The sequence below is a fragment of the Macaca nemestrina genome, chromosome 4 (genome assembly GCF_043159975.1).
Source record: "Macaca nemestrina isolate mMacNem1 chromosome 4, mMacNem.hap1, whole genome shotgun sequence".
In the NCBI taxonomy this organism is placed as follows: domain Eukaryota; kingdom Metazoa; phylum Chordata; class Mammalia; order Primates; family Cercopithecidae; genus Macaca; species Macaca nemestrina.
In genome coordinates, this window is record NC_092128.1 from 43,360,453 (window position 1) to 43,381,275 (window position 20,823).

The 20,823-nt window shown below is 34.2% G+C and overlaps 1 protein-coding gene across 13 annotated transcripts in view; it reads left to right on the forward strand.

Moving 5' to 3' along the window:
- LOC105475715 (transcription factor EC) overlaps positions 1-11,686 on the forward strand; it is a 557,301-nt gene extending 545,615 nt beyond the window's left edge. For 12 of the 13 annotated variants that reach the window (XM_071094590.1, XM_071094586.1, XM_071094583.1 and 9 more), the window contains one exon: positions 654-11,685. In XM_071094590.1, the coding sequence (XP_070950691.1) occupies positions 654-1,034 (381 nt within the window). In that variant the 3' untranslated portion in view covers positions 1,035-11,685. Of the gene's footprint in view, positions 1-653 lie in introns of all 13 variants that reach the window. The other variant, XM_011731229.3, reaches the window with a different exon arrangement.
- The last annotated feature ends 9,137 nt before the right edge of the window (positions 11,687-20,823 follow it).

Here is a 20,823-nt window from a genome sequence, read left to right on the forward strand (position 1 = left end):
AAAATATAACACATTTCATAAATGCACACATTATTATCCCAATCAAATAATAATACTAAGTAGAACGCTTGTTTCTCTAGATTATATTGGACATTAAATTCTCCCCTCCTTCTTTCATTTCTTTCCCGACATTGCTATGGTTTTCATTGCCTCAAGGAGTGTTGTGCCAGTTTATATTAAGTCACTTCTCATCTGTTCATATAATCCAAAATATCAAAACATGGGCTTTTATAACTCTCAAGATTTTTTAAAAATGCGAGTATGCTTAGCACCAGGTAAAGCATTTACTGCTTCCATGAAAAGGTCCTGCATTTATGGTGAGAAATTAATCAGGAAGAATAAATAGATGACTTTCTGCTATCTCCAAATGGCTGTATTGTAGTCTGAGCCACTGTGGAACTATCATCAGTCATAAATTCCTTTGTAGAACAATGAGACCGAACGTAAAAAAAATCTGAATAATTTTCTCAGAGTTATTTTTCAGACATCAGAAATGTATCAATTTCATTATTTGCAAAGATTATTCATAATTTGCACTGCATTATTCTTCATTTTAAATGCTTGTTAATATTTTGATTCTATGTCTGGCTTATTCTCTACTGTTAAATCCAATTTCAAAGATGTTATTTAATGATTCTCGTTTGATATTACAGGAACTAGAAATTCAGGCTCGTACTCATGGTCTGCCAACCCTGGCTTCACTTGGCACGGTTGATTTAGGTGCTCATGTCACCAAACAGCAGAGCCATCCTGAGCAGAATTCAGTAGACTATTGCCAACAACTGACTGTGTCTCAGGGGCCAACCCCTGAGCTCTGTGATCAAGCTATAGCCTTTTCTGATCCTTTGTCATACTTCACAGATTTATCATTTAGTGCCGCATTGAAAGAGGAACAAAGATTGGATGGCATGCTATTGGATGACACAGTCTCTCCATTTGGAACAGATCCTCTGCTATCTGCCACTTCGCCTGCAGTTTCCAAAGAGAGCAGTAGGAGAAGTAGCTTTAGCTCAGACGATGGTGATGAATTATAAGAAATAAACAGACCCAATTCATCAACTGGAAAGCAGTTCTATGCTGGTGCTATGCAGTTATGCTCTGTGTTTCATATGTTGCTTTGGCTTATTTTTTTCCTAAAGGAATGTGGTGTTCATGAAAAACTGATAGAAGCAACAGAAGAGTTCGCAGGAAGAAAAATCATGGTGTTAATGAATTATTGAGGGTGGAAAAAAGGTGTTTTCTTCTTTGACTACAGAGTCCAAATCCACTTAAATTCTGTTTTACTGGAAAGAGGGACAGCATAAGAAATAGCTCTTTATTGATGCTTTAAAAGCAGCAACTTCGTGGTGTACTACTGGAACTAATGACTGCAAAGTATAAAATGACTGAAACATACAAACCGTCTCTTAGTTATTCATTTCCATCTTCTCTTCAACTTTTACATCAGTCTTCAAGAATCAAGATCAGCATATCAGGTGGTCATTGCCTTTCTCCATTGTCTAGTAGATACGTCTAAAGTTCAAACTTTATAGGAGAAATAATGATATAATAGATTATCTGTCACTTGCGGTTGAAAAGCAAATCTACAATAAATGTGAGAATTTTCCACAATAAAATATGGATGACTTATAAAAACATTGGTTACTAAAATTAGATCCTCATTTCTTTAGTTGGTTCAATTACACTAATTCTAAAAGCATCCATGCATATTTATATCTCCAGACTCTGTTCAGGAAAAGGAACTCATTCAATATTTTCCTCAGGAATATGGACCAGAATTGTATCCCTTCACACAAACATACACCCACAAGTATGCACATAATTCAGGTAGTACATGTTCTTTTGTTTTCTTCATTCTTCTGACTGCATCAGAATCACATTCCAAATTCTCTTTTCTTTATTAAGAAGAGATGTCAGACCATCAGTTTTAATAAATAAAATATAAAATGTGCCCCTACAAGGACAGTTTTCAGGTACTTAAAACTTTTCATCGTGTCCAGTATTGGACAGAAATCAATTAGTTGTTGATTTGGTTTTGCTCCAAGTGGATAAAATATTGAAAATCGAATTGCCAATTGGCAAAATAATTATTATAAAAGAAACTATTCCTTATTATTTTCAGTTCTGAGAGGAACATGAGGTTCTATTTCTATAAGCACTTAGTGTGTCTTATGATCTTTGGTTGCACTATTAGCATTTATTGTAAGCACTTATAACTATGATGCTTCACTTAGATTTTTATCTCTTGCGCTTGTTTTAGGTTAGCAAATTAAGTTACCAAGCACCTTGCTCTGTGCTGGACCTCCATGAGTGATCATCCGATTAATCAGTATTTATGGAGGCATACTCAGAACTGCAGTGAGTCCTGAGAAAATGTAGAATAGTTGAAAAAGAGATGGTCTTACTCCAGAGGTAGTTAACAAGAATGCATGGAAAACAAAAACAAAAGATAGAAGACATAGAATAAAAAATCTAAGCATAAGCTGTAAATACAGAAGGTCAAAGAAAATGAAAATGAATGACAGAGTTTATGGGAACAGCAGAATTTGACTTCTCTTTGAAAGGCATTAATTGAGTGAAAGTGAGGGCATATAAAGGAATAATATCAACCAAATGATAAAAGTGAGAATATTGGGAAAGTATCTTTATAGGACTTGCATTAGAAAAATCTGGATGCCCTAGATGTCGGGAGTTCTGAAGCATAAGACTGACAACAGGTTGTGAAGGCCCTTAAAAACTATGGTGAAATAATATAGTATTAATATAATAGAAGCAAATATTTTTAGTAGCCAGGAGGATGCTAAAAACTAAAACATATATTACTAACTTGAGTGAGATGTAATCTTTCATGAATATTAAGCTTTGGGATAAATTTTGAAAGGATCTTTTAGTTATTTCTCACATGGAAAATATGTTACTATAAAATGTGAGACCCTAATGCTGATAAAAGTAGAAAAATAGTAGATCCTTATGGTATAATAATTATCTCAGGCTTAGTTCGTATCATTTGCCCAGATTTTGGAGAATTAAAATAATTTTATTGTTTGACATGGAAAAATAATTACTAACTTCTGGGTACAGTCATTAAAGCCTGATAGATAAATTAATCTGAAATATGCCATGTGAAACAGCTATTAGATACATCTTTTCAATAATTTTCAAGAAGATGTTACATACTTTTAATTTTATAACAGAATTCCACTTCATTATCTGAGTTGATAATTTGATTAAATGTCAAAAAGTATAGATAAGGAATATATTTTGGAGTTCATGGAAAACACACCAGTTTATTAGATAGAGACTGGCTTCAGTTCTCATTTTATCTACTCTTCTCATTTCTTCATATTTTGAGTATCCTTGCACCGGTGATGTCATTACTCAGTCATTATTTTCCATTCTGTTAAGGTACAACTACTGGGCCCTGAAACCTATCCTTCACAATCTTGGCTGAGATAAGGACTTGGCACAGGATGATAGAACCTGGACGCAGATAGATCTGGAGAGGGAACTGATATTTGCTGCTACATTTAGATTATGAGATGTCAGGGAACTGTAAAATGGATAATGAACTTTTAAAGAGAGTAAAGAGTTGTGCTGTGTCCCAGTCAACTGAAATAGATTAAAAATTAATTAGATGGTAGTTATTAATTTTTTATTTATTTTTTATTTTATTTTTTATTTTTTTGAGACGGAGTCTCGCTCTGTCGCCCAGGCTGGAGTGCAGTGGCGCGATCTCGGCTCACTGCAAGCTCCACCTCCCGGGTTCACGCCATTCTCCTGCCTCAGCCTCCGGAGTAGCTGGGACTACAGGCGCCCGCCACCACGCCCGGCTAATTTCTTTTTTGTATTTTTAGTAGAGACGGGGTTTCACCGTGTTAGCCAGGATGGTCTCGATCTCCTGACCTCGTGATCCGCCCGCCTCGGCCTCCCAAAGTGCTGGGATTACAGGCGTCAGTCACCGCGACCGGCCAGTTCTTAACTTTTTAAGGCAGATCCCTTGAGAATCTAATGAGTTATAGACCCTCTCCCTAGAAAAGTATAGAACAGTTTATATGGACAACAATTTGCATGCATTCAGAGATCTTAGGGACCTCCTGAATGTTTTCTTGGATCCCAAGTGAAAAATTCCTGAATCAGGTCTGTTAGGTGTGCAGTTAATGTCATGTATAACGATGGGGGGACCTCTACTTATCTAAATATAATTATTCCAATCCTAATAATGAGGAGGTTGCATAGGAAAGTAGTAGTGTACCAAAAATTAGTCACTAAAAATGTTGTTCATTTATAAAGTAGTTGTTTTTCAAAATGTCCTCCCCACTCAGCAAACTACGCCTTCTATTTATTATATGTGGGTCAGTTTCACTATAATTACTGAGGGTTATAAACATCTGACCATAACATTTCAAAATGATGCAAATAAATTTCAAAACAAAAATAATGTGAATTTAAAAGCAAATTATTTGACTATCTAAGATTCAAGATAGACCCTTAGAAAAATTTATGACTCTCTAGAATATTTTTTGCAGAAATGAGATTTTTCATAATAGTAAGGCATATTGTTTATCAAACAATGCTGTGGTAAAAAGCATCAACTGTAATGGGACTATTAAAACACAATATATCAATTTGTTCATTCAATTAATATACAATTATACCTTTTCATTTAAAGATTTAATTCATAATTACAATTATAATAAAACTTACTTTAAAGTAAGATACAATAATGTTATTGTTTTTCATTCTTTTTTCAATAAAATATCCCATCCAATCATTTTTTATATTATTAAATGTTAGCTGCTTTTTCATGGATTCACATTAAACAGCCCTTACTTTCCAATTAGCTTAAAATAATGATGACCTACTGTTAGTAGATACAGCTCTTTACAATTTCTTTTCTTTAGTGCCTTTTCTTCTTGAATTTTTCCTATATCAAATGGTATTTCCTCAGTTTATAGGCATATCAGTGACCATGGCTTTCTTTACATAGGTTTAAAAAAAGCTCTAAATAATAAATAGCCAGATGAGCTGGGGACATTGAGAAATAGCCGCCTTCTTCCTTTTTCAACTCATTTTTTCTCACCTACATGACTGTAAATCAAATATTTAATAGCTCTTACTTAAAAAAAATAGATACAAAGAATGTCTTGATTTGGTGTGCTCATTTACCATTATGTCATGAGACGAGTTAGATTTCACAACTTTAAAAGGAATATATTTTTATTTTATTTTGAAAAACTGAGTTGTGTAGGAATTTTCTTATACTTCAAGGTATCATGAAAACACTTTTTTCCTGTTTGGATATTGTGGAATTTAAACATTTCAATAAATAAATGGCATAACTAAGTGTTCCAATTTTCTTTCTTTCTTTTTTTTTTTTTTTTTTTTTACAATGTCTTTGACCCTATTCAAACATTTTAGGTATTTACTGACCATCTGATATGTAAGATGTGGAATAAAACTGGAATCAATTAATTATTTCACTGTGTTATCAGCGCACGATCAACCATCTGGGTTTCTTAAAAACACCTGAAGGATTGAATTTTGTTTCAGTATTGATAATGGCATAGTCTCTATGTACTACATGGAATTACATCATTTACCCCTCCAGTGCTCCATATGTTGATAAGTATGTCAGTTTGACTTAGTATACATATATACAGAGATTTCATTATATTTGCCTAATAAATACTAAATACATTTCGAGTGTTGCTGATCTCATATGTTATATGAGCCTCCAGTAATCATCGTGCATTGATGTTCCAATATTTTATTATTTGTATGAATTTTAATTTGAAAACAAGGAAACGATTCAAAACTAGAAAAAAAATAGCTTCTCTTAGAATTTTCAGTGCTACATTTTCCCTCTGAGGTCCATAGAGAATTTGAGTGTATAGGAGATTATCAGAAAACAGCTATTTTGATTAAAAAATATATTCCCCAGGATTCAACCAACTTAACAATGAAATACTATTGTCTACAGCTTTATACATAAAAGGGAACTTTTTATCTGCTTGTAAAGGGATTTTTATGTGTATTTCTGCATAATCAGATGATTTCTATTGTGTTTTCTACTGATGAAATTCTCTGTAAAATGTCTTTTTCTTACATTATCCAACAGGCATAAAGAATAACAGTAAAGACTTTTGTGTTTGTAATACTACCTCTTTTATCCCTGCACTACTGTTTTATTTCAAAAATTCTATATTTTCAACTGTATTTTTTTCCACAGAAATAAATTTTGTTTTTGTGTTAAAGCTGGTAGTTTATGTAGCAAACAAAACATACAGATAAAAGAAGAGACTGATTTTGCTGAAAGAATTATATATAATCAGGAAGTTACATATTGTTCTTTAAATATGATACTGAAGTTTAAAAGCAAACTAAATTCAAGAATCTTATCTAACAGCATAGCAGTTGCTTATGGCATACAAGGCTAAAATTAATTCTGCTATTTAATCTTAATAATTATAATGTAGTTTAAAATCTTTCACTTTAATAGTGTTTTACATATATGAATAGCTGAAGTAACATTCCTATAATTTTAATCTAACATTGGTTAGATCAAGAAAACATTGTTAATATAATAAGACTGTAGAATTTGTAATTATTGCTATTTTTCATTTTTAATAACAAGGTAATGTGTCTTATTTTCTGAGAAAATGGAGAACTTTGGCATACTTTAATACATACCTGAATCTTTGTAAAAATACCTTAAAATGTACCAATATTTTCTTTGCATATATTAAATGAGAGACTATAATTATGAAATGTTTTACAGTTTTTGTTCTGCCTTTGTATATAGACTGCACTGAAAAACAGAGAATGTGGGTTAATCATTTGAAAGGATATTTAAAACAGTCACCAGACATCACAGCTGACAACTACTCACTACATAATCCATGCTGAAAACGATGATTCAATATTTCCCTATTAAAGAAAATAATTGTTACATTCTTTAATATGGTCTCCTGCCATCTGCTTCACCATGCTGTTATGGCTTTGATTTATGGAAAATATTTATCAGGATGTTGCTAAATTGCTAACAGGCATAATGGTAGCAGTGAAATCACTAAGAAACTCTGCAAAACCTTTTAATATACTAGATAGTCCCCAGACAATCTAGGATAAATAGAATACTGTATTTTAATATGTAAAACATTTTAAAGCTGTTAATTGGTATTGACTAGACCTACCCTTTGATAATGAAATTAATAAGGATTTCAGTTGTGTTAAGACTTTCTAATATTTAATACCATGTTTATGGAATTTTTCCCTCGATACTTTATTTTAAAATACTAAAACAGGACTGCTCAGAGTTAACCATAAAGGGTGGTATTCTATGTTCAAATATAGGTTCTTTGCTTTTAAAAAAAAAGTAATATCATATGAATATTTTTCTTAAAGTGTTATCAATGCCCGAAATACTGATCATTATAATAATCTTAGTATGGAAAGAATAATCTAATACAGGTAAAAATAACTCAGGATGACTTTTCTTAAACAGTATATAGGCTGAAAATATGGATGACTGAATGGTTTTGATACTTGATTGTTTATTGTATGTGTATGTACCTCTGTGGTGTGTTTGGGCATACATATGTGTGTCCATGTGGGAGCTTATTTTAAAGGTTTTATAATTCTTCAATATTAGAAAAGACTGCATATAAGAATATGTTCTTCTTTGTTATTCCTTTTTGTCCCTAGAAAATCCTTAAGCTAAAGAGAATATGTTATTCTTTATTGGAAAATACATTTAGCAAACACTGAAGCTATCTCCAAGTCTTTCCTATTAGAAACACACACACACACACACACACGCACACACATCATACATCATACCCTTACCCTGAGTTGAGTTAAAAGGTGGAAAAGATGAAAAAAGTTGTAATAGGTTTTAATATTTTTGGTAAAATAATATTTGCAGCTATAAAACATTAAGATCTAATACAAGCCTTGATTTTATTGACCACCAAAAGGAAGATTAAAACCCCCTGAAAAGTTGTTACTGTCACCTGCAGAGTTCTAGCTATGTGGTATTGAAGTAGTAAAATACAATAAGGCTTGTTGGTTAAGTAATGGATACCTATCATGTTAAATATGTATCAGTTTCATTAATTGGCAACCATAAGACAAGAGTATTACATTTGAGATAGTGATGATTTTGATAGGCTCTACCACATTGTGGTTAAGTATATGATTCACGTAATAAGAAAAAGGTGCCTGCAGGCTATTGTTCCTAGCATGGATTAAAATTTACATATTGCTTCTCCTTATGTCAAAACATCTGGTGCTTGCAAATGCTAACATTTTGTTAAAATGTTTCACAAGCCAGGAAAAGTGGATTGGAAACACTGCATGTGAGTCATTCAAGCATTATAATAGAATAAAAGCTATGTCAGAAAAAAATTAAATTGCTGAAAAACAATACTACAGCCGAGATTATAATTTATTTGCTTACACAAGTGAAGAGTGATGTTGTGCGTATGTGTAGAGAAAAAATATTGCTTGAGTTATAAGGTTATCTCTCAAGAAATCGTTATTTCATATGTTTATATGGAACAAGTAGGCCTCTAAGTTCTTCAAGACTTTGCAATCACTTTTAATGTTAGAAGTAGTAGGTAGTTGTGTAAAACCCATTCTGATATTCCTAAGGACAGGAAGTAGGATACATCTGAGGCATTCTTTATTCCAGCATTAAATTTGTATTTATTCATTGGTAAATATAAAAAGTAGATTTGAGATATAGATTTATTACCTTTTCCACACAGGTTCCCAAATGAATAAAGAAAGTCAGTCTTGGCAACTCCCATGCTCATCTGGTCTTCTGTTCTTTAATCTAACAAGGCTACTCAACATTTTCCTATTTTGAAGACTTTGAAGGCTTTCCCTCACCACCCCAGGCAACAGTTAACATCACCATTGTCTTTTCTGGAGATCCCAGTCAGCTGGTACTTAAATTCTATCTTTGTATTGCCATTTATCTTTGCATTGCTAATGCATACATTACCTTTCTCACTAGATGGATGGGCACTGGAGGCAAAACATATACCTTAGCTTTTTTATATTCTACATCACTTAACATGCTTAACATGCTATTTTCTTAATAAATAATTCAGTGATGGGTAATTTTAGGTAAGGAAAGTATGCAAGTGTCAAATTCTTCAATCAGATAATGAAAGGGTGCTCACTGAAGGCTGTGACCATTCATTGAAATGTTTACCTTTCAATCTTTCTGTATTACAGTGAGACAGGAATTTTTGTGTTCTTTGGGCATATAACTTTGAAAAATGAAAATAACACTGACTTTTGCAAAACTTGATATAGAGAATATTCCTATTCTAGAATCATTCATTGATTCACTTAACTGTTCCTTTAATAAACGTCCCCCAAGGAACAGTGGTTGTTGCTGAAGAGAACATAAAAAACAAAAGTCACTGAAATCTTCCAATCATTTTTAGTAAATATGATGGTAGCAGAGCTAAGGGTATTATGGAAGCAAACATTGGTGCATCTAAACCAGTCTCAGGGAAACTGGCACCTCAAGGCAGAGCAAGAGCTAGCTTAGTACAGCGGGGAGGTGAGAGAGAGAGAAGGGGGAGAGGTCCTTTAGACACAAGCATCCAATGAGATTACAATTATTTATTCAGGGGTCTCATCAATAGTTTTAATACCGTGGGATATGACTCTGGGGTTTCAGAAGATTTGGATTTATTTGGAGTTATTACTTTCAAAAGACTTTTAGTACACACAACCCAGGTTGTTCAGGAAAGGGGCACTTTGTCAGAGGACCTTTGTGTCTCTTCTCCTAGGCAAAGTAAGAGAGTGTATATTTCAGTGTGTGTCTAAGTGTGTGGTTCCCTGTATCAGTGCACCAAGCTAGTTTACTGCTACCCCTTCCCAGCTAATTTACTGCCCCTGTCTGGGATAAGGGTTTTTTGTTTGTTTGTTTGTTTTGTTTTTCTTGTTAGTATTAAGCATGTAGTAAACCACATGCTTACAGCAAGCAGTTCGCTCTTTTAGTTACCTCTCCCACACTGTCTATGAATGCCTAAGAGTACTCAATAACATTTTGCCTCTTTTCATTAATAGCCCACTTACATCATTCAAGAAACCTAGTATGAAAAGAAACTACATAAGTGGAAAAGTATACTATATCATTGGATAGGAAGACAACATAATAAATGTATCAATTCTCCCTACGCACATTCATAAATTTTATGGATATAAATAGAAATGCCAATAGGTGTTTGTAAACAGGGCAAGTTGCCATTAAACCTTATAAAGAAAGATAAGCAAATAAGAAATAGAAGAAATAGCTGAAAAGGAAGAGTAATGAGAAAAGTCAAGGGCCACCAGACATTAAAACATATCTTAAAGTCTCACTAATTAAAACTCTGTGGCATGGGAAATGAATAAACAGTTCATAGGACATAAATAAGCCTAAATGCATATTGGAATTAAACAAAAAGGAAATCACTGCAAATCAGTATAGAAGAAACTATCCTATAAATGGTATTGTAATCACATCAAATGGCCATGAGATTTATGGTACATCTATGAAATGGAGTAGAATGTTTTTGCAATAAGGAATGAAGAAAATAACACCTAGTGTTCTGGTAAAGAAAGTTCCCTAGGATTGATTTTTTTTTAACTTAGTACTATATAGAGTAGAGCTGCATGTAGAATGCTCTCTTCTTTCTTGGTAGTGGAGAGTGAAAGATAGGGATATACATTCGTATTTGCTATACATGCAGGAATGCACTGTGGAAAGATGTGTAGGAACCTAACAGCCATGTTATTGAGGGAGAAGATGTGGGAATATTTTTGTTACATAACTTTTAAAATGTTTTTGAAGCATACAAATGTATTATTTATTCAAAGAAAAAATTAAGATGCATAGTATGCTTATATTGATGGTTTATTTTTCTAATCTCCTGTTTCATTCTCTTCATTCACCAGTAGTATTTTCACAATGTTGGCTTTCAAGTCTCTTTGGCCAGTAACAGTTCTAATTTTCTTGTTTGCTCTGCCTTGAGGTGCCAGTTTCCCTGAGACTGGTTTAGATGCACCAATGTTTGCTTCCATAATACCCTTAGCTCTGCTACCATCATATTTACTAAAAATGATTGGAAGATTTCAGTGACTTTTGTTTTTTATGTTCTCTTCAGCAACAACCACTGTTCCTTGGGGGACGTTTCTCCCACAGAAAAGGCAGAAAAACGAAAACAAAAACAAAAACAAAAAACTAGACATGCAGTATTTGCACTTATATTTTGGGGAGATTCTTAGAAGTAACCAGGTTTCCCCCCAGTACAAACATTAGTTTTAACAGCCTTGTGGTGGAATAATTGTCTCCCAAATATGGCCACACTCTAATCCCTGGAACACGTAAATATGTTACCTTACATTGCAAAGGAGACTTTGCAGCTCTGTTTAAATGAAATGAGAAGTTATCCTGCATTATTCAGGTGAAGCAGAGAATCATTCCGGCTGTGAAAAGAATGTGTGACTTTATCATTCTCTTGATGCCCAACATTCAACTGAGAGGGAAGTAGTTATGTTACTTGTCACCATCACAGAACTAGATCTAGGACTAAAATCCCAGGTAGCCAGGTTTCAGCCGAATGTGCTATTATGCAGATTTTAGGAGCTCTGCCTCACTCTAGAAACAGCTGATATAGGGCTTACAGTGCAATTCTTTCTTTTCTTTTCTTTTCTTTCTCTCTCTCTCTCTCTTTTTCTCTCTTTCTCTCTTTCTCTCTTTCTTTCTTGAGACGGAGTCTTGCTCTGTCACCCAGGCTGGAGTGCAGTGGCGCGATCTCGGCTCACTGCAAGCTCCGCCTCTCGGGTTCACGCCATTCTGCTGCCTCAGCCTCCGGAGCAGCTGGGACTACAGGCGCCTGCCACCACGCCTGGCTAATTTTTTTGTATTTTTAGTCGTGACGGGGTTTCACCATGTTAGCTGGAATGGTCTCGATCTCCTGACCTCGTGATCTGTCCGCCTCAGCCTCCCAAAGTGCTGGGATTACAGGCGTGAGCCACCACGCCGGGCCAATTATTTCTTCTATGCAGGTTTACTGGATGAACAAGACTTAGAGTTTGTTAGCGGGTGGCGGTGCATAGTAAATAATTAGTTCAGGATTTTACAGCCTAAAGATGAGGGAAGTCACAAAGCCTATATAGACTGGGGCTTTAAAACACACAATATAGAGTGATGGGGGTAATATGCCTAGCTTATTTGAGGGTGCAGTGGAATCGTGGTACACTTTGTAGATCACTGAAGAGAACATCAAGGAGATGCTGTTGTGGCTGCTATAACAAAAATACCATGACTGGATCGTTTAACAAACCAGAAATTTTTTTCTCACATTTCTGGAGGCTGAGATATCCAAGATCGAGATTCCAGCAAATTTAGTGTCTGGTGTGGGTCCACTTCCTGGTCCAGAGGCCACCATCTTTTCACTGTCCTCAGTTGGCAGAAAGGGCAAACGAGTTTTTCAGGGCCTCTTTCATAAAAGCACCAATTCCTTTAATAAAAGCACCAATTCCATCAAGGAGGGCTCTGCTCTCTTGCCTTAATCATCTCCCACAGGCACTATCTCCCAATACCATACCCTGGGGGTTAGGGCTTCAACATGCACATTTCGGAGTGACACAAACATTTAGTCTGTAAGAGATGGAGACTGCCATAGTAGAGTTGGTATTCAAGACCATGGGAATGCGTATGGTCTTGAAAAAGGCAAAAACAGAAAAGGATGGTTAGAGGAGCCAAGAATAGAAGGGAGTTAAGAGGAGGGGAAAGAAGGAAAACAAAAAGGAGGAATAAGAGGAAATAGGGGAGTGGCAGCAGGAGGAACAGGATGAAAAAGTGAAGACAAAGATAGACAAATTCAATGAAAATAACCTATCTAGTTTCTTTAATTACTCAAGTGAAGAAATGAGAAAAGTTGAGGTTTTGAATGACTTTTTGCTTTTCAAATTGTATTACTCCACTCTAGATATTATTGTTTTCAGCAACTTTTCTGAGTAACTTTGCTCACTTTCAATTTTTTTTTTTTTTTTTTCAGAGTACATTCATTTAACAAGTAAGAAAACGCAAGGCGTTTCCTCGGATGAATTTCTTGGAGACAGTCAGATGGCATTCTGAGGCAGTATGTAATATTTGAGAGTCCTACAGTCTTTGTTGTAAGACAAACTTAGTTCAAGTCCTTTCTCTACAGTTTAAGGGGCACATGACTGTGAAGATTTACTTCACCTCTGTGCATCAGTCTCCTCATGTGTAAAATGGGAACAAGTTTAATAACCAGCATAGTAAATTTTTGCTGAGGATTAGTAAATGAGAGAAGGCACATAAATAATGTAGCCTAATCTCCTGCATACATTTAGTATCCCATAAATAATAGCTATTACAATTATCATACAAAATGAGGTTCTGAGACAGGTGTGGTAGCTCACACCTATAATCTCAGTGCTTTGGGAGGCCAAGGTGGGAGGATTGCTGGAGTCTAGGAGTTCAAGACCAGCCTTGAAAACATAGTGAGACCTTGTCTCTACAACTATTTAAAAAATTAGCCTCGTGTGGTGGCACATGCCTCTGGTCTCAGCTACTGGGAATGCTGAAGTGGGAGGCTTGCTTGAGCCCAGGAGGTGGAGGCTACTGTGATCCATGAATGTACCACTGCACTCCAGCCTGAGTGACAGAGCAAGAACCCATGTCAAAAAAAGAGAAGAAGAAGGAGGAAGAGGAGGAGGAGGAGGAGATGCTTCTTTCTATTGCCGTTTCTTATCACATGTTTATTTATTTTTTAAGTAAGATACTCAGTGGCATGTTGTTTCTGTAGTTTCTAATAATGCATTCCAGCATTCCTTTCTGCCTGCCTATCTATTCATCCATCTATGCATTCACTAAACAACTTCTCTATTACAAAAAAGTTAAAGTGCATAAGATAGATAAGAAGCTGGGCGCAGTGGCTGATGCCTGTAATCCCAGCACTTTGGGAGGCTGAGGTGGGCGGATCATGAGGTCAGGAGACCGAGACCATCCTGGCTAATATGGTGAAACCCCATCTCTACTAAAAATAAAAAAAAATTAGCCGGGTGTGGTGGCGGGCACCTGTAGTCCCAGCTACTCGGGAGGCTGAGGCAGGAGAATGGTGTGAACCCAGGAGGTTGAGTTTTCAGTGAGCTGAGATCTCACCCCACTGCACTCCAGCCTGGGCAACAAAGCAAGACTCCGTCTCAAAAAAAAAAAAAGATCGATAAGATTGCACTATATTGCATGACCCAGAACTGCTTCTAGCTCTAAGCTATTTGCACTTTTCACCACAAAAGGTGGTATTTGTATTCAGTGTTAGACATTACTATAGACACAGGGACATAGTAGTTAATGAAACCAAGATCTTGCCTTCAATTAGCTTACATGTAAATAAGGAAGATAGGCAACAAACAAATAAAAAATTAGTAAATGGTAATTATCAGTAATATTTGTACTGAATTATCTTTGCACCTTTGTTGAAAATCAATTGTCTATATATTTGTGAGTATATGTCTGGACCCTCTATTCTAGTCTATTCATCTCTTTAATTTACATCAATACAACTCTGTCTTGATTTCTGTACTTTTATAAACAAGCCTTGAAAGCACATATTATAAGTTCTAAAACTTTTTTCTCTTTTTAAGGTACTTTACATTTACACATCAATATCAATTTTAGAATCAACCCATCAATTTTTGCAAATAGACAACTGGAATTTTAGTTGAAATTGTTTTGAATCCATAAATCAATTTCAGAAGTGGCAACTTAACAATATTGAGCCTGCCAATCCATGAAAGTAGGTCTCTTTCCATTTATTTAGGTTCTCTTCAGTCTCTCTCAGTGCTGTACTTTTTGGTGTATAATTGTTATATCATATTTATGCCTGAATATTTTATATTTTGATGCTAATGTGAATGGTATTTTTATTTCAACTTCCATTTTTTGTTTCCAAAATATAGAAATGTAATAAATTTTTATAAATTTATTTTGAGGCGTGCAACTTTGCTAATCTCACTCACTAGTCCTAATAGTTTATCAGCTATTCTACATACATGATCATGTTGTTGATGAACAAAGATAGTTTTACTTATTCCCCTCAAATGTGGAAGCCTTTTATTTCTTTTTCTTTTCTGGCTAGCTTGTTGACTAGAACTTACAGTACAAGTTGAACAAAAGTAGTGAGAGCAGACATCCTTTCTATTCTTGATTTTTAGGGAGCAAATATTGTCTTTCACCATTAAATATGTTTGCTGTAGGTCTTTCATAGATACCCTCTAATAGATTAAGGAAGTTTCCTTCTGGGTTAAATATTACACTAACATTTATTGATTTAAAATGTCATTTATTATACCACAGTTTCTGTGGGTCAGAAATCCAAACATGACTTAGAGCTATCTTTTGACTGAATCTCTACAAGTTTGCAGTCATCTCAAGGTTCAATTTGGAAAGATCCATTTCCTAGCTCACTTGCATGGATGTTTTGTTCTGGAATGGAGTTAGGTTACTTGGAAACAGTTTGATCCTTTCGGGACTTGCTTTACAATTTTTTTTTGGAATCTGGGGCAGTACTCAACCTAGTCTAATTGTTTTCCACTATTGAGGCAAACCTTTCTAAGTACTCTACACAAAGCCTGTGAAGAATGAAGTTTTGTTTGTTTGTTTTTCAGTTTGGCTAGTGGAATAGGCACTATTCCCAGTCTTGCGTCTGTTCCATGGATTTTTTGTTCTCTAATCCTTTCAGTAGTACTTCCCTCAACTTGGATAGTTGAAGCACATGCATTAATCAATACTCTGCTGAATACTCAAGAGAGGCCCTATGAGATCTCTGAATTTCTCTCTTTGTCCAGTTCTTTCCTCTTTAGTATTCTTTTTATAAAGTTGACCTGCCTTTTTCTCTCCAGATTCTTAGCTCTGTCTCCTTAACTCAGGAAGTCTCTTGAATTCCACTTAGGTTACCCTCCTTGTACTATGGCACTGAAACTGTCTCAGTGAGCTGGGGCAGTTATGTGGCTCACTTCATTTTTATTCTATCTCGCATGGACCACTTTTGCTTCATGATGTCCCGTCTCTTTCCAGTTGTTTCTTTTTCACATGTTCTATCTGTATCTTAAAAAAAACGATTAGTACTTCAAGTGGGAGCATAAATCAGTTTCTTGTATTTCAACTACAGAAGCCTGTAATTTGCTTTTTAAAGGCATATACAAGAAAGGACATTAACATACAGCCCTCAAAAAAGAAATACATGTGTTAAAAACAATAAGTCTTACAAATAATTTTTTAAAGTGCGGCATGGTTGAAAATAATTGGCATTTTCCTATATATGCAGAGAAAACTTTTTTTTTCATTTTTAAAACATGCTTTTTCTGCTGAGTGCAGTGGCTCTCATACCTGTAATTCCAATACTTTGAGATGCCAAGGAGAGAGGATCATTTGAGCCCAGGAGTTTCAGACCAGACTAGGCAACATACTGCAACCTTGTGCTATTTTAAAAAACAAACAAGCAACAACAAAAACAAAAACCTTTTTTCTTTCTTTTCTTTCCCATGAACCTCCACCTGCTAGAACCATATGCAGTTAGACTTACCAATGATTAATCTACTTTTAAAGTTTAAGCATTCTCTCTGTTCAAATTTTATTTCATGATACCTGGTCCCGGACATGATACGGCAGCTGAGATTAGCTTTGGCTTCCCACTGTAAATAATAAAAATAAATAAATTAATTAAATGAAACAATGGTTTGGAGCATTGATAAGCTTCCAAGATAGGGTTACAATTTTTGAGAAGAAAGTCCAAAAGTTGAGTCCCTCATTAAGAAATTAGGGAAATAGAGGCCAAGCAGAAACATTGATTGGGATTTGGAGAGGACCGACAACCAGGATTTGGAGGGCATAGTACCAGAGAAAAGAACACTGCAGATAAAGATAACTACAAAATCTGCATAAAGTCCCTCTTAGGTCCTTAGCTGATGCCTAAACTGTACATGCACAGAGCAAATCTCTGGGAAGCATAATATAACACATTTGCTAGGAGGTCAGAGAATTGAGCATAAATTTCAGAAGCAGAGAGTATTATAAATAAATAAAAGCGCAGGTCCAGATAAAGCAGGGAGTTCTTAGTAAATATCTTAGGATTGTAGTTGAGAAAGTCTAAGCCCTAGGATTAAGAAGTATGCCCTAAGAGTTATGATGGTTCTGTCGTAGGAGTAATGGTAAAACTGAATCATATTCACTTTTAGAAATCCTGAAAGCAAGGTTTGACAGCTGCAAGTTCCCCTCCAATAATTTAACATTTTGCAAAAGAAAATTTCATACTCTTTAGAGGAAAATAATATAATCCAGATTTTTTTCTAATATATTTTTCATAAAGTTTGAAATATATTCCCATATCACCAGATATGTAAAGGAGCAAAAAAAAAAGTTACTGCCAATCAAGAAATTCTTTATAAAGTCAATAAGAGCAAATTCAGGGATAACCTAATGTTAATTTAGTGGAAAAAGCCTTCAAAGTAACTGAGAATCCTATTTTAAAGAAAATAGAGAAAAATAAAAACAAAATGAATAAAAAAATCTTCAGTGAAGAAGTTGTAAATAAGTGAAGAGCTTGTAAATAAGAATTAAATGAGTTTTATAGAACTGCAAAACACAACATCTAACTTTAAAAACATGCAGAATGGGTCAAATTGCTTACCCTATATAGCAGAATATAGGATTAGCAAGCCTAAGAACATGTCAGTAGAACAACATTAAAACTGAAGTCATAGGGAAAAAATAGTTGAAAACACCTAGGAAAAAAATGCTTGAGATACATGTGACACTCTAAAAAGGCCTAATATATGTGTAATTGTGTAATTGAAATCACAGATGGAGAGGAAAAGATCATGAAACCAAAACAAAATTTGAAAAAAAATGAAGGCCAAGTTTTTTCAAAATCTGATGGAGGATAATATTTGAAGAAATAAAGGCCAAGATTTTTCTAAATTGTATGAAAGATATCAACTCGCAGAACCACGGTGAACCCCATGAATACAAAGAAAAGCTTTCTCTCTGCACTATGGTCTTTGATCTTTAGACTTGACCCTTCATATTTTAAGTGTTTTGAAAAAGATCCTTTCTCTCTCAACAAAGCTTAACTTTCCAAATATTTTTACTTCTGCAAAAAATACTATTTTGGATTTGAAAACTAAATAAAAACTTTTCTTTCTTTCTTTTCTTTCTATTTCTGGGTTAGCAATTCTAACATTCTCATAAGCAAAATGAATGCCCTTCTAAGAGTAGAAAAGAGAACAGCATAAGAAAATACAAAGGAAAAACATCATTATTAAGGTTAAACAATGTATTATCCTTGTTGAAATCTTGAATTTAAAGATACACGAAAGACAAAAATCGGTATTAAGATGGCACTTTTATCACTACTTAGAAAGTGTAAAATGTATATACTCAAGCAACGTGGCATTACATATCAGAAAACTTTGAATACTTAATACATTTGACTGGACTTCATTTCTCTTAATATTTCTTAAGAAAATAGTTCCAAGTACAAATATTTGAATGTATGTTTATTCTAACCTTTATTTCAATAGTAGCAAAATATGAGAAAAAACAGAAATTCCCTATAGAGTTGATTGATCATTCTTATTTTGAACAAGTATACAGTTTAAAAGACATTTCTCTAATTATTTTAAAACTATGTGTCATTATAAATGTGTATTATAAATACATATATTCACATAGACATATATGTATATAAACATATGTACATATAATCATAAATGCAGAATATTATTATTTTAAAATTGTTACAGAAAGATATAATAATGCTAATATTGATTACTTTGGTTGCAAGACTGTAATACAAAATTATTTTCTTCTCTACATGCTACTTCATTTCCCAACATTTCTGCAGAGATAGACGTCTCATACTCCTCCCTTTTATGTACCCAGAATTTCTCATACTCCTCCCTTTTATGTACAGAATTTACGTACCCACTTTTGTGCTTTTGTGCCTTGACTAAACTCCTCCAGGATGGCCATCCTTTATATCTCTGCATGCTAATTAACCTCATCTTAGAAACTTTCTAGAGAATCTCTAGCTGGAAGTCATCTTTCTCATGTCTAAAGTGTTATAGCCATAATTTTTACCCATTTTAATATTTAAATCAATTCTAGAGTTATTCCCAGAAAAAGGATTTTAAAAATAATCTGTATATTATTTTATACCTATATTTATTATTTTATACCACAATACCTGCATGTGGTATGTAATTCTAATGGTATTTCAAATGTAGTCACTACCTTTGTAAATAAATGCAGATAGCTATTAGTCAATTATTCTATTTTCTTCTGAAAGTGTGAGATTAGAATGAATTTGTTTCTGTGGAAAGGGAAATATAATAGCAACAAGTCTAAAATGAAAGGACACAACTCAGGTGATAATCCAGATAAATAATTCTGGAATGCCTTACTTTATTCATGGGAAACTAGGGGTAAGCTTGGATGTTTATGGCTATTGCTGGTCATTGCCTGAGACAGAAAGGTAGGAGGTGCTCAAGTCTTAACCTATTTTAGAATTTGATGAGGATTGACCTCATTTAGGGAAATTAATTTGAAGAACCCAAAGACCCACTTAGAATATTCTGAAATTACTTGTGATATCCCACTATATGTTATTTTATTTTAGTTTCTTTGAGAAAAAAAATAACATTTAAAATAATAGATGAAAGAACTGTGTTGGCATCAAATCAGGCCATCTGGTTTGGTTACATAGATATATCCACTAAGACAATTTACTCATAATAACAGAAGGATGCAGCTAAAAAAGACAGAAGACTGGAATTCCTCTCCATCATCAAATAAGTGCCCAGAATAGTTAAAGAATTGCCATTATCATTTTATCCTACCAGAAAAGAAATATTTAAGTCCACATTATTTCAGAGCTTCAGAATGGCTATACATCTACAAAAACCAGTCAGTTCAATGGAAAAATAACTTCATTATTATAATATTTTTAGAGAGCATTAACAGGTTGATTGACCTTTTATACTCTTCAATTGATTTTTAGAGCATCATACCACATAGTAGTTGTGGTGTTATTTCTCTTTAATTTTGTTCTAATAAGCATTATTAATAACCCATATGCTAGTAGCCATATGCAGATAGTATTTTGTGGTTCTAACAATTCGGTAATGTATGAACTGCCAGAATATGCTCTAACTATTATGGTTTACTCTCAGAGAACACAAATCCTTTTTCCAGAATGACAGATATTCTACAACCCTGGATTTCTTATTTTATCCCAAAACACATCTTCTTGCATAAGAGTAAAAGAAGCTTGTAAATATCAAGAAAAATGACATTTCCATATATGTGTTTTGTAATACTTTATCTCCAATTACAAATAACAATAAGTGCATGTGGTACCTAATTCTAATGGTATAATCCAGTCTTAGTGTTTTACTGCCATTCATAAACTGCTTCAGCAGAACTACTTGTGATTTATAGCATCAATAGAATCCTTTAAATTACATCCTATATTATGTTGTAGGGCATGTATTGCCCTATAGTCTCGCACGCAATGTCAGAGAGACAGAGGGAATGAGAAATGGAGAATTGTGATTTCACTGTAAATCAAAGGCTAAGTGTTGTTTATGAGCACTGGGGTTTTAGCACATGATATCATTTTACTTTTTTCCCCCTTATAGCAGTTAACCTAATACAGGACAAAAAATACAATCAATAATTATTTACAATTCACTGTATTTGGCATCAATAAATAAAGTCAAGTACTAAAC